The sequence below is a fragment of the Schistocerca serialis genome, chromosome 5, assembly GCF_023864345.2.
Source record: "Schistocerca serialis cubense isolate TAMUIC-IGC-003099 chromosome 5, iqSchSeri2.2, whole genome shotgun sequence".
NCBI lineage: Eukaryota > Metazoa > Arthropoda > Insecta > Orthoptera > Acrididae > Schistocerca > Schistocerca serialis.
Genome location: NC_064642.1, coordinates 204,949,923 through 204,963,231, shown reverse-complemented (window position 1 = coordinate 204,963,231; position 13,309 = coordinate 204,949,923). Strand labels below are relative to the sequence as shown.

The 13,309-nt window shown below is 40.8% G+C and overlaps 1 protein-coding gene across 1 annotated transcript; it reads left to right on the top strand.

The window, feature by feature from the left end:
- Positions 1 to 10,722: 10,722 nt before the first annotated feature.
- Positions 10,723 to 11,094, top strand: LOC126481851 (protein GVQW3-like). Its single transcript, XM_050105811.1, has one exon. The coding sequence runs from the start codon at positions 10,723 to 10,725 to the stop codon at positions 11,092 to 11,094; it is 372 nt and encodes a 123-aa protein (XP_049961768.1).
- The last annotated feature ends 2,215 nt before the right edge of the window (positions 11,095 to 13,309 follow it).

Here is a 13,309-nt window from a genome sequence, read left to right as displayed (position 1 = left end):
CTGTCAAGAAGCTTCTCAACAGTTAAAGGGTTTATTGACCTGAATCCTGTTCTCATTTTTCCATTGTATCAAAAACTGTTTATCTTGTCCTGTGATTTGAGCAACCATGCCCTCAGCTGTGTCCTGACCCAAGAGGTGGATAGGAAGGAACACCCAATAGCCCATGCCTCCAGGCATCTAATAAAGCAGAAGAAAACTACTCAGCTACAGAAAGGAATTACTTACTTACTTTACACTATCAGGCCCAATGGACCTCGTGCTGCTTTGAGAGATTGCCTCCACTTCAGCCTGTTTCAGCTTCTTTCTGCCATCCTTCCAGCAGTCCCACTCTCTGAAGATCTTTGGATACGCAGTCACTCCATCGAGTTCTAGGTCTTTCTACAGACCTTCTGCTGGTCGGCTTGGTGTTGAGTACAGTTTTCAGCCATTTATTGTCCTGCATTCAAGCAACATGCCCTGCCCACTGGAGTCGTCATGTCTTCACTATAGCCACAATGTTCGTCTCTTTGTAAATATCATACAACTCCGTATTGTGACAAATCCTCCATTGTTCACTCTCATTGTCATAAACTGGTCCAAAAATCTTCCAAGTACTTTCCTTTCAAATATCATCAGTCTGTTCAAATCTTCCTTGGTTGTACTCCAGGTGGCACATCCATATACTACTGGCTGTAGGAGTGTTTTGTAGATGTTTATTTTGAAACATCTTGACAAACTTCCGGTTTTGAGGGGAGCATTAAGGCTGTGGTAACAGTTATTACCTGCCCATAGTCTTGCCTGTATTTCCATTTTACTGGATGGTTCATCTCTGAATACTGCACCCAGATATTTGAACTCCCTGACTTGACAATAAGAACCTTCAGTTGTCTGTAAGGGTGGAAGTGGTTCTTGACTTTCATTATGTCTACAGTGCAGAACCATGTGTTCCGCCTTGTCACAATTAATTTGAAGTCCAATTTTCCTCACTGTTGTTTCCAGGATGTCAGCCGTTTCCCCTAATTCTTCTTGTGACCAAGACAGCAGCACTATATCATCAGCAAATCTGAGGTACTTGATGTTCACATCCCTGGTGTGGGCTCCTCAGAGTTCATCAGATGACATCTCTCACATTACCTTCTCTAATGTCTCTTCCAGACACCTCATCATACTTTCCTGATGAATGCAATCGTATGTTTTTCTGAAGTCGACAAACAGCATGTATAGTTCTTGGCCAAACTCCCACCTTCTTTCTATGATCTGGCATAGGACAAAGATTTTGTCAATAGTGGATCTCCTGTGATGAAATCCTACTTGATATTCTCCAATAATGGTGTCTGCCACTGGTTGGATTCGATCTAGAAGACAATTTGAGAAGATCTTATAACAGATATTGAGCAGAGCGATACCACGGTAGTTTTCACATGCCATTCAGTCATTCTTCTTGTGGGTGGTAAAGATTAGTACATTCCTCTAGTCTTCTGGAATGTTTTCAGTGTTCCAAATGGTCTCTATTAATTTGTGAATCCTCGCAACAAGGTATTCACTCGCTTCCTGAATTATTTCAGTGTGGATCCCATCTTATCCTGGGCTTCTGTCCTTTTGAAGCCTTTTATCTGCTCCCTGATCTCTTCTATAGTTGGAGGTAGGTATTCAGGGTCTGCTGTCTGTGGTAGGGGAAAGTTAAAGAGTGTCGTTGGATCTTCACAATTTAAGAAGTCACTGAAATATTCTTCCCATCTCTTTGCAATTTGATATTCATTAGTTAGCATCTCTCCTTTGGCATTTTTTATGAATTTCTCAGTGGGTTTATAGGATTTCCTCAGATAGTTGATGTTTCTGTACATGTTCTTCACCATCCTTCCCTGGAAGTCTTCTTCTGCTTCTGTAATAACCCCACTCATGAACTTCCTCTTTTCTCTCCACAATACTGCTTGTGTTTGTTTTCAGACTCTGTCAAATTCTGTCTCAGTGCCCTGATCAGTTGCTGACTGTAACCACTTGTCACGGGCTTCTTTTCTCCTGTTGACCGCCTCTTCAAAGACCTCATTGAACCATTGCTTCTTCCTCGCCACTCTTTTTCTAATGACTGCTCCTGCAGCCTTTGTAACCACATTTCCAATTTATTCCCATTGCTGATTTACATTTGAGTCCTCTCTTTCCAGCAGTACTATATAATGATTCCTGATCTCAACTTGAAGTTTATTTCTGGTTTCTTCCTGTGCTACTTTTTCTATTTCTAAGCATGCCACCTTCTTTAGTTTACTTCTTTGTTTGGTTTCAGAGCGACTCCTAAGTTGACTTTTAACCAAGAAATGGTCGGAACCACACTCAGCCCCAAAGGAATTTCTTACTTCCATAATCCAATGCCTGGCTTCTGTGTTAAGTGTTATGTAGTCTATTTGGTGGACTGTTTTCCCATCTGGGGATACCCATGTTCCTTTGTGCACCTGTCTGTGTGGGAAGTTGGTGCTAGTGATAAACATGCCCTTGGACATAGCAAAGATAATTAGCCTTATTCTATTGTCGTCATTATTTTCATGCAGACTATGAAGGCCTACAGGCGTAATACAGGAGTAGGTTTAATAATGAATAAAAAAATAGGAGTGCGAGTAAGCTACTACAAACAGCATAGTGAACGCATTATTGTGGCCAAGATAGACACAAAGCCCATGCCTACTACAGTAGTACAAGTTTATATGCCAACTAGCCCTGCAGATGATGAAGAAATTGTTGAAATGTATGATGAGATAAAATAAATTATTCAGGTAGTGAAGGGAGACAAAAATTTAATAGTCATGGGTGACTGGAATTCGAGAGTAGGAAAAGGGAGAGAAGGAAACATGGCAGGTGAATATGGATTGGGGGTAAGAAATGAAAGAGGAAGCTGTCTGGTAGAATTTTGCACAGAGCACAACTTAATCATAGCTAACACTTGGTTCAAGAATCATAAAAGAAGGTTGTACGCATGGAAGAATCTTGGAGATACTAGGTGTCAGATAGATTATGTAATGGTAAGACAGAGATTTAGGAACCAGGTATTAAATTGTAAGACATTCCTAGGGGCAGATGTGGACTCTGACCACAATGTATTGGTTATGAACTGTAGATTAAAACTGAAGAAACTGGAAAAAGGTGGGAATTTAAGGAGATGAGACCTGGATAAACTGACTAAACCAGAGGTTGTACAGAGTTTCAGGGAGAGCATAAGGGAACAATTGACAGGAATGGGGCAAAGAAATACAGTAGAAGAAGAATGGGTAGCTTTGAGGAATGAAGTAGTGAAGGCAGCAGAGGAACAAGTACGTAAAAAGACGAGGGCTAGTAGAAATCCTTGGGTAACAGAAGAAATATTGAATTTAATTGATAAGGAGAAAATATAAAAACACAGTAAATGCAACAGGCAAAAAGGAATACAAACGTCTCAAAAATGAGATCGACAGGAAGAGCAAAATGGCTAAGCAGGGATGAATATCAAGACCTCAGATGGAAACCCAGTTCTAAGCAAAGAAGGGAAAGCAGAAAGGTGGAAGGGGTATATAGAGGGTCTATACAAGGGCGATGTACTTGAGGACAATATTATGGAAATGGAAGAGGATGTAGATGAAGATGAAATGGGAGATATGATATTGCGTGAAGAGTTTGACAGAGCACTGAAAGACCTGATTTGAGACAAGGCCCCGGGAGTAGACAATATTTCATTAGAACTACTGACGGCCTTAGGAGAGCCAGTCCTGACAAAACTCTACCATCTGTTGAGCAAGACGTATGAGACAGGCGAGAAAACTTCAGACTTCAAAAAGAATATAATAATTCCAATCCCAAAGAAGGCAGGTGTTGACAGATCTGAAAATTACCAAACTATCAGTTTAATAAGTCACAGCTACAAAATACTAACGCAAATTCTTTACAGACGTATGGAAAAACTGGTAGAAACTGACCTCGGAGAAGATCAGTTTGGATTCCGTAGAAATATTGAAACATGTGAGGCAATACTGACTCTGACTTATCTTAGAAGAAAGATTAAGGAAAGGCAAACCTACATTTCTAGCATTTGTAGACTTAGAGAAAGCTTTTGACAATGTTGACTGGAATACTCTCTTTCAAATTCTAAAGGTGGCGGGGGTAAAATACAGGGAGCGAAAGGCTGTTTACAATTTGTACAGCAGAAACCAGATGGCAGTTGTAAGAGTCGAGGGGCATGAAAGGGAACCAGTGGTTGGGAAGGGAGTGAGACAGGGTTGTAGCCTATCCGCGATGTTATTCAATCTGTATATTAAGGAAACAAAAGAAAAATTTGGAGTAGGTATTACAATCCACAAAGAAGAAATAAAAACTTTGAGGTTCATCGATGACATTGTAATTCTGTCAGAGACAGCAAAGGACTTGGAAGAGCAGTTGAACAGAATGGAAAGTGTCTTTAATGGAGGATATAAGATGAACATCAACACAAGCAAAACGAGGATAATGGAATGTAGTCGAATTAAGCCGGGTGATGCTGAGGGAATTAGATTAGGAAATGAGACACTTATAGTAGTAAAGGAGTTTTGCTATTTGGGGAGCAAAATAACTGATGATGGTCAAAGTAGGGAGGACATAAAATGTAGACTGGCAATGGCAAGGAAAGCATTTCTGAAGAATAGTAATTTGTTAACATCAAGTATAGATTTAAGTGTCAGGAAGTTGTTTCTGAAAGTATTTGTATGGAGTGTAGCCATGTATGGAAGTGAAACATGGACGATAAATAGTTTGGACAAGAAGAGAACAGAAGTTTTCGAAATGTGGTGCTACAGAAGAATGCTGAAGATTAGATGGTTAGATCACATAACTAATGAGGAAGTATTGAATAGAATTGGGGAGAAGAGGAGTTTGTGGCACAATGTGACAAGAAGAAGTGACCAGTTGGTAGAACATGTTCTGAGGCATCAAGGTATCACAAATTTAGCATTGGAGGGCAGTGTGGAAGGTAAAAATCATAGAGGGAGACCAAGAGATGAATACACTAAGCAGATTCAGAAGGATGTAGGTTGCAGTAAGTACTGGGAGATGAAGAAGCTTGCACAGGATAGACTAGCATGGAGAGCTGCATCAAACCAGTCTCAGGACTGAAGACCACAACAACAACAACAACAACAACAACAACAATGAAGACCTAATTTGGGAGTATAGCTGGTCTCCTTTCCAATCTTGGCATTAAAATCCCTGATGAGAATTCTGCAGCTGTTTTTAGGGATGGAATCCATAACATCTTCCAGCTCTTCATGGAATATATCCTTTACTTGATCTTCACTTTCCTCTGTTGGTGCATGACAGTTCACAAAGTTGTTGGTTTTTCACTGATAAAGTTAGAACTGAGATTCATGTGTTCACTGCCATAAAATTCTTTACCATTGGTAAAATGCCTTATTTAAAACAGAAACCAGTTTCAAAACTGCGCTTGACTTCATCCCCAAAGAATATTATGTAATTTTCAAAATCTATTGTCCTTGTACCTTCCCACTGAACTTCCTGCAAGGCAACCACCAGTGTTTTCTGCTTTTCTAATTCTCTAACTAAAGTTATTTCCACCCCCGGTTTGTTCAGAGACTGTATGTTCCATGTTCCAAATCGTAGTCCTTTTCTATGCTTGATTCGTTGTATTGGCTGTCTGTTCTGTACCCGAGGCTTCTCTCTGACTTTTGTAACACAACTAGTTTTACGAGGTGATATTGTTAGCCCCACACCCAACCCCCAACCTGGAGAACCAGGGTATCCCAATTAGTCTGTATCATCACCTTTGCCCTGTCCAGCTTGGGAGGCCCTACCGGTAGCTAAGCTACTGCTGGCATAGCTCTCACGATCATTTGACCACCCAAGCCCCACCATAACAACAAGGTAAGGATACCGCTGGGGGAACAGAAAAGAAAATGCTGGCACTAACTTTTGGGATCATGTATTTTCATTGCTATCTGTATGGGAGGCATTTTAAGGTCATAAAAGATCACACTGCATTAAAATGGCTTTCAGAATTAAAGGATCAAACCAGTAGGCTAATCCACTAGACCTTAGGACTTGGTAAATTTGATCTTTATGTAGTGTATTGTTCAGGGAAGTCTCATGGCTGTGCTGACGGATTAAGTCCAAGGTACACACCATAGAATGCATCAAATAAGCACAGAAGAGAGGCGCAGAGCTCAGGCCACTGACCCCAATTATCAGCGATATGCAAAGTGGGCAGTTCAGCTCTGAGGACATACTGCTTTACAAGCAAAGATGATGCAGCCATCATATCATTGTGGATGAAGTGTTGAACCAAGCCCATGATTCCATCTAGCTGGGCATAATGGACAATGAACCACGGACTGCCACATTGTGGAAAATTACTGGTGGCCACAGAGGAAGCAATATGTTGAATGCTCATAAAGAACTTTGCATTCCTTACACTCAAAGAGCCAAACTGAGTCATTAGCGAATACCACTGAACAGACTACCTGAGGCAGAGAAACCTTTTCAATTAATCGACCTCAATGTCCTTGGCCCTTTTGCCCAAACACCAGTGGGAAACTGATTTGTACTAACCATAACTGATCTTTTTCACGTTACCTGGCCATCTACATCACATCTATTCTCAGCAAACCACCATGAGGTGCATGGCAGAGGGTCCATCCCAATGCACCAGTTATTAGGGTTTCTTCATGTTCCATTCACATATGGTGTGTGGAAAGAATGATTGTTTGAATGCTTCTATGCATGTGGTAATTATTCTTATGTTATTCTCATGATCCTTATGTGCATGAAACATAGAGGACTGTAGTATTTTCAATCATCATTTAAAGCCATATCAAACCATCAAGCAGACACAGTGCTCAAGCTTTTGTTAATGGTTGGCTATTGAAATTCGACACATCAGAAGCCATAAAGACAGACCAAGGCACAAACTTAATGTCTGAATTGTTTAAGCAGCTGTGTGGACTGTTGTGCATCAAGAAAGTATGAATCCCTGCCACGTCAGCTGCATCAGCCAACACAGCTTCTGCAGCCAGCACTTCCATGTGAGGGATGTCACATGCACTCCTGCCACATGATTGACCAACCTGCCGACTACATCCCACCAGGAGATCGACATTGCTCCAGTTGTTCCGATGTGGTCTCAATACAGGAGACCTTCTGCAACTGTCAGCATGTGAAAACAGGACCTAAACTACCACAACCAGCCCATCAGCAAGTCATCACTGGTATGCCATCTGATGATGCACAGGCTGTCTCTGTTGTCACCCTATCTATGACACTGCCTCCCCTGAGCCACAAACCAATGACTGCTGTCTGACTGTCCAACCCAGGCACTGGAACATCATCTTGCTGCCATGCCACTATCTCATAGCCGTCAGCCATCAGCCACCATCTGCCAGCATGCTGTGGTAGCTGGGACACCTCTACTGTCCACATGAAATGCCGGCATCAGCATGACTATACTGGTGTGATGGAGTCCAAGGATCACCTCCTGTCATCTGAAGTCTGTCTATTTCAGATGTGCTGAAAGATATTTGTTTGTGTTCATTAATGAAGTGTTGTATCAGCTGACTGGTTGCCTTCTTTGCCACCTCCGTCACCAACATCTAGCAGAGAAATACTTGCCCACTGCTACTCTGCAGTAAACTCCATTAACATTTGCATGAACATCATGACGCAGAACTCATTCCTTACCATACTGGTTTACTGAACTACTTTCAACAAACCATTATTGTTATAGAAGAAGACAATTGTATTAACAAAAATTATCCATGTTCCTTTTACAATGGCTACATAGTTGTATTCTTGCATGTTGACTGTTAAAACTCCTGAGTGAATAGTGTATCAACGTACTATAATAGACATTGTCTTCACTATTCAAGGGGGCTGTACAACAATATTCAAGGGACTGTACAACAAATTTCATTTCAAGTAGACACCCCAACTGATCTTGACATTTCAATGTTAGAATAAGACTACGTTTCCGAAAATCAAGTTCATCTTTGTGTGCGAATTATTTGTGAAAGACATTTTTGACCCCTGTTTGTTAAACTAATAGAACTGATATACCTTCCTTCCTTCCACTTCTTCTTCTTCTTCTTCAAGAATCTGTCATATAAAGTTGTATCATTCATGTGACTTGTACTCCGTGTTAAATAATAATGTTTATTGAATTATTTTCTTATTTTGGTACCTTTGGTGCTTTGTATAATTTTTGGTCTGTAAATTAGCTGGAAGTAGACAGTTCAGTGATGCGATGATCGTGCGCTATCCTTTTCCCATTTCAACTTTCGTAAGTTGACCATGCTGCCTGTTTTAAAATTAAGTCTTGACTATGATTTGCATTAACAGTCAACAATAACAGGGTTTCACATTGCCAAGCTCACTGCTTTCTAATGATGACTGTTTGGCCTGAAGCTAATTTTTGCATGAGCGTGAAAGTAAACACACATGAATAAAAATCATTTTATGCCATAAGAAAAAGAGTAACAAAGCTAATACTTCCTTGTAAATTTTATGATTATATGTTTTCTTTCCCTTTCAGCTTTGGAATACATTCTTCCTTCAATAACATTTTATTTTCATGTAAAAATTTAAAATAACAAAACCCATAAATGTGAAGGAAGGCGATACATTACAAATCCTGCACTCAATAATCTCTGTATTACATTCTAGTGCATCCTTCAACATCGAATTTCTTTTGTGCAAGAACATTTTTTTCTAACTTTTACAATGTTAACATGAGAACCTGACTACAGGAACTATTAAAAGAAAATCTCCAGAGTCAGAATACTTGTGGATGCTAAATGGATGACTGTTTTGTTTATTTTGTGCAATGTTTCATTTTTAATCTTTTGTATACTTCATAAATAAAATAAACATTACAGCATCTTCAGTATACGGCACATGTTCTTCAAAACTGTGAGCTGACTCCTCCAAAGCTGTAATAGCAAGGTGAGTAAATAAATTTTATACTTTTTGTATATGAAGACAGAGGAGATGGAGGTAGGTCAGGAAGTGTTTGCATAAAGTTAAAAAGATCTCATAGGTACCATTTTTGTGTTGTTGTGGTCTTCAATCTGAATACTGATTTGATGCAGCTCTTCATGCTACTCTATCCTCCCTGTACTCTATTGAGCCTCTTCATCTCTGAATAGCTACAGCAACCTACATCTTTCTGTATCTGCTTACTGCTTCATCTCTTGGTCTCCCCCTATGATTTTTACCCACCACACTTCCCTCCAATACTAAATTGGTGATCTCTTTATGTCTCAGAATGTGTCCTATCAACTGATCCCTTCTTTTGGTCAAGTTGTGCCAAGAATTTCTTGTCTCCCCAATTTTATTCAGTACTTCCTCATTAGTTACATGATCAACCCATCTAATCTTCAACATTGTTCTGTAGCAGCACATTTCAAAAGCTTCTACTCTCTTTGTATCTAAATTGTTTATCATCCAAGTTTCACTTCCATACATGGCAGTACTATGAAAAGATCTATTTTAGTGTAATTCCAGTCTTAGATCACAATTTTTATTTGTAATGGGGTTATTAATTTCAGTCAGAATGATCATCTTCAGACCTGACTAAAAACATGTTGCATTATACATATCATGCTACGACGGGGAAAGGGGGGGGGGGATCAAATAGAAATGGGATTTTTGTTCCTGAACATCAACTGTTGGTAGGACTGGCCCCACACTTCTGCTGTGCTTAGACGGGACCGTTACAAGTGAGGAGAGCATGCTGTTAGATATTTCCCGACATTTTGTCAGTAACGCTCATAATGTCTGAGCAAAAGGTGCACCCCTTGATTGCGCAATGCATAGTTATCATATTTCTTGCTCGTGAAGGAGTTACAACGGGGGAAATTTGCCAAAGATTGAATGCACAGTTCAGTGATAAAACATTATCAAGGACACATGTGTTTGCCTGGCATAAAAAGTTCAAGGAAGGAGAACGTGTGGAAAATCAGCAACATGATTGCCGTCCTTGGACCAGAATTACAAACAAAAACATTTGTGTGGTTAAAGACATTATTGACGATGATCGACGGGCAAGAGTATCAGAAATTGCACAAAAAGTTGGAATCAGTTATGAGAGCTGTCAAGCAATCATCACCAACTACCTACAGTTCCATTTTTTACGGAATATCTGAAGTTTAGACATTTGGAGATCTGTCAGAGGCTTAAGTAAGGTTTGTGGAAGAATGTGATGCATTTTTGAGTCGGATCGTCACCTGTGACGAAACATGGGTTCACCACTACACTCCAGAATCCAAACAAGCAAGCCAGTAAGGAGTGGCGGAGGAAAGGGGAGGCGGCACCAGTGAAAGCCAAGACTCGACTGTCAGCTGGCAAGTTTCTTTCAACCAGTTTTTTCGATCAGCGAGGCATTTTGCTGACTGATATTTTGCATGAGCCACACACAATCAATGCTGCTTATTACTGCGAACTGTTAAACAAGGCAATTAGTGTAATTCCAGTCTTAGATCACAATTTTTATTTGTAATGGGGTTATTAATTTCAGTCAGAATGATCATCTTCAGACCTGACTAAAAACATGTTGCATTATACATATCATGCTACGACGGGGAAAGGGGGGGGGGGGGGGGATCAAATAGAAATGGGATTTTTGTTCCTGAACATCAACTGTTGGTAGGACTGGCCCCACACTTCTGCTGTGCTTAGACGGGACCGTTACAAGTGAGGAGAGCATGCTGTTAGATATTTCCCGACATTTTGTCAGTAACGCTCATAATGTCTGAGCAAAAGGTGCACCCCTTGATTGCGCAATGCATAGTTATCATATTTCTTGCTCGTGAAGGAGTTACAACGGGGGAAATTTGCCAAAGATTGAATGCACAGTTCAGTGATAAAACATTATCAAGGACACATGTGTTTGCCTGGCATAAAAAGTTCAAGGAAGGAGAACGTGTGGAAAATCAGCAACATGATTGCCGTCCTTGGACCAGAATTACAAACAAAAACATTTGTGTGGTTAAAGACATTATTGACGATGATCGACGGGCAAGAGTATCAGAAATTGCACAAAAAGTTGGAATCAGTTATGAGAGCTGTCAAGCAATCATCACCAACTACCTACAGTTCCATTTTTTACGGAATATCTGAAGTTTAGACATTTGGAGATCTGTCAGAGTCTTAAGTAAGGTTTGTGGAAGAATGTGATGCATTTTTGAGTCGGATCGTCACCTGTGACGAAACATGGGTTCACCACTACACTCCAGAATCCAAACAAGCAAGCCAGTAAGGAGTGGCGGAGGAAAGGGGAGGCGGCACCAGTGAAAGCCAAGACTCGACTGTCAGCTGGCAAGTTTCTTTCAACCAGTTTTTTCGATCAGCGAGGCATTTTGCTGACTGATATTTTGCATGAGCCACACACAATCAATGCTGCTTATTACTGCGAACTGTTGAACAAGGCAATAATTGCATACCACCGCCAAAGACGAGACCAATCGATTCAACAGGTCATCCTCTTCCACGACAATGCGAGACCCCATATGGCAGCTTTGTCTGTCTCCAAGCTACAGTAAATGCACTGGACTACACTTGATCATTCTCCTCACAGTCCGGACTTATCATCCTGCAATTTCCATTTATGCAGACTGCTTAAAGAAGCTCTAGGAGGGCGACGATTTGAAGATGACGAAAGTGTGGAAGACTTCATGTGCAACTGGCTGGTGACACGACCCAGTTCTTTTTATGACAAGGGCATCAAAAAGCTGCCCCATACACTGGGACAAATGCATTTCCAAAGCAGGAGACTATGTGGGAAACTAAATTATAATTGCCTTGAATTTTTCGATAAATGAATTTAAATAAAAAATAAAATCCCATTTATATTTGATCTGCCCTCGTATTACATATGACGGTGCAATCAAAATCCTTAGCCATGCTGGCTTCATCAAACAAATAAAATTGTGGTGTGTGAAGAGCACCATTGAAGTGTGAATATGTCACCTTGTAAAGAATGGATAGGTTTTACACCTAATGTAATTTCTTTTTTTAAAATCTTACCTCCAATAAATGATACTAATACACTGTCTTTATTAGTCATATAACTGTAGTAACCTACAAAGAAAAGGAGCAAATAGTTTACACATGTCTGCTTTCAAATACAAGGGTTGGAATTTAAATAGTGGCGACTCTTTATTCACACCCGATACAAACGAGTTACATGTTTGCACCTGTTACTGTCCTTCGAAGTAGTCACCAGCGTTGTGTAGAACCCATTGCCAGCTATGTGGCAGGCGTATTATACCGTTAGCAGAACCTGTTCTGTTGATGGTGTAAATGGAGTGGTCTACTGCCTGTCGAATCTCTGGAACAGTTCTGAAGCGAATGCCACTGAGTGGTTCCTTCATCTTTGGAATCAAATCAGTCACAAGGACTTACATCCAAGGAGTATATGATGGATGGTACAGTACTTTCCAGTCACATCGACCAAACAGAGCAGCCATAGCTTGCACTGTATGCACCCACACATTGTCATGCAAAATGATGCGTGGGTTGCGCAGAGAGTGTCACCGCTTATTTCGCAAAGCTGGTCACAGGTGATGCTCCAAAAATGAACAGTAATACTGCGCATTGACAGTCTGCCATGGAGGAATGTAATGCGTTAAGATAACACCATCACAATTGAACACAAAAATAACCATAACTTTCACCATACTGGGGCTCTGATGCACCTTAGACTTTCACGGTGTCCCATATTGACTCCATTCATTGGATTGGCGTTTCAGTTTTGGCTCATACAATGTGGCCCATGTCTCATTCAGTGTTACGATGTGGTGCAAGAAAGCCTCTCCTTCGTGTTCATAGTGCTCCAAGTGCATCCGAGCAGCACAGTAATGCGTCCATTTCTGCATTTCTGTCGAGTCATGTGGAACCCATTGTGATGCAATTTTTTGCATACCCAGGCATTCCTTCAGGATGCAAAGCACAGTCGTATGTGCTAATCTGGTTTCGTGGGTGAGCTCATGAATCGTATGGCATCGATCACTGTCCACTAATCCGGCAACAGCATGCACTACTTCTTCACAGATGTTAGGATAACCTCCCCGATGCATGTCTGCCACAGTTTGGCGACCTTCGTTGAAGGCTTTTACCCAATGTGCCACTGCTGTGTACGCCAATGCCAATCCGCCACATGCCTCTAGAAGACCTTGATGACACTGTCATGCTGTACGACCTCTGGCACATTCAATCTTGGTCCAACTCTGCTGTTCCTGTTTCAAAAACATAGTGACACCGTTATGTTAGACCACTCACTCACAAGTGACTGTGTTTCCCTCAATTGTGTGCAAGCCGGCGACTTGGGATGTGT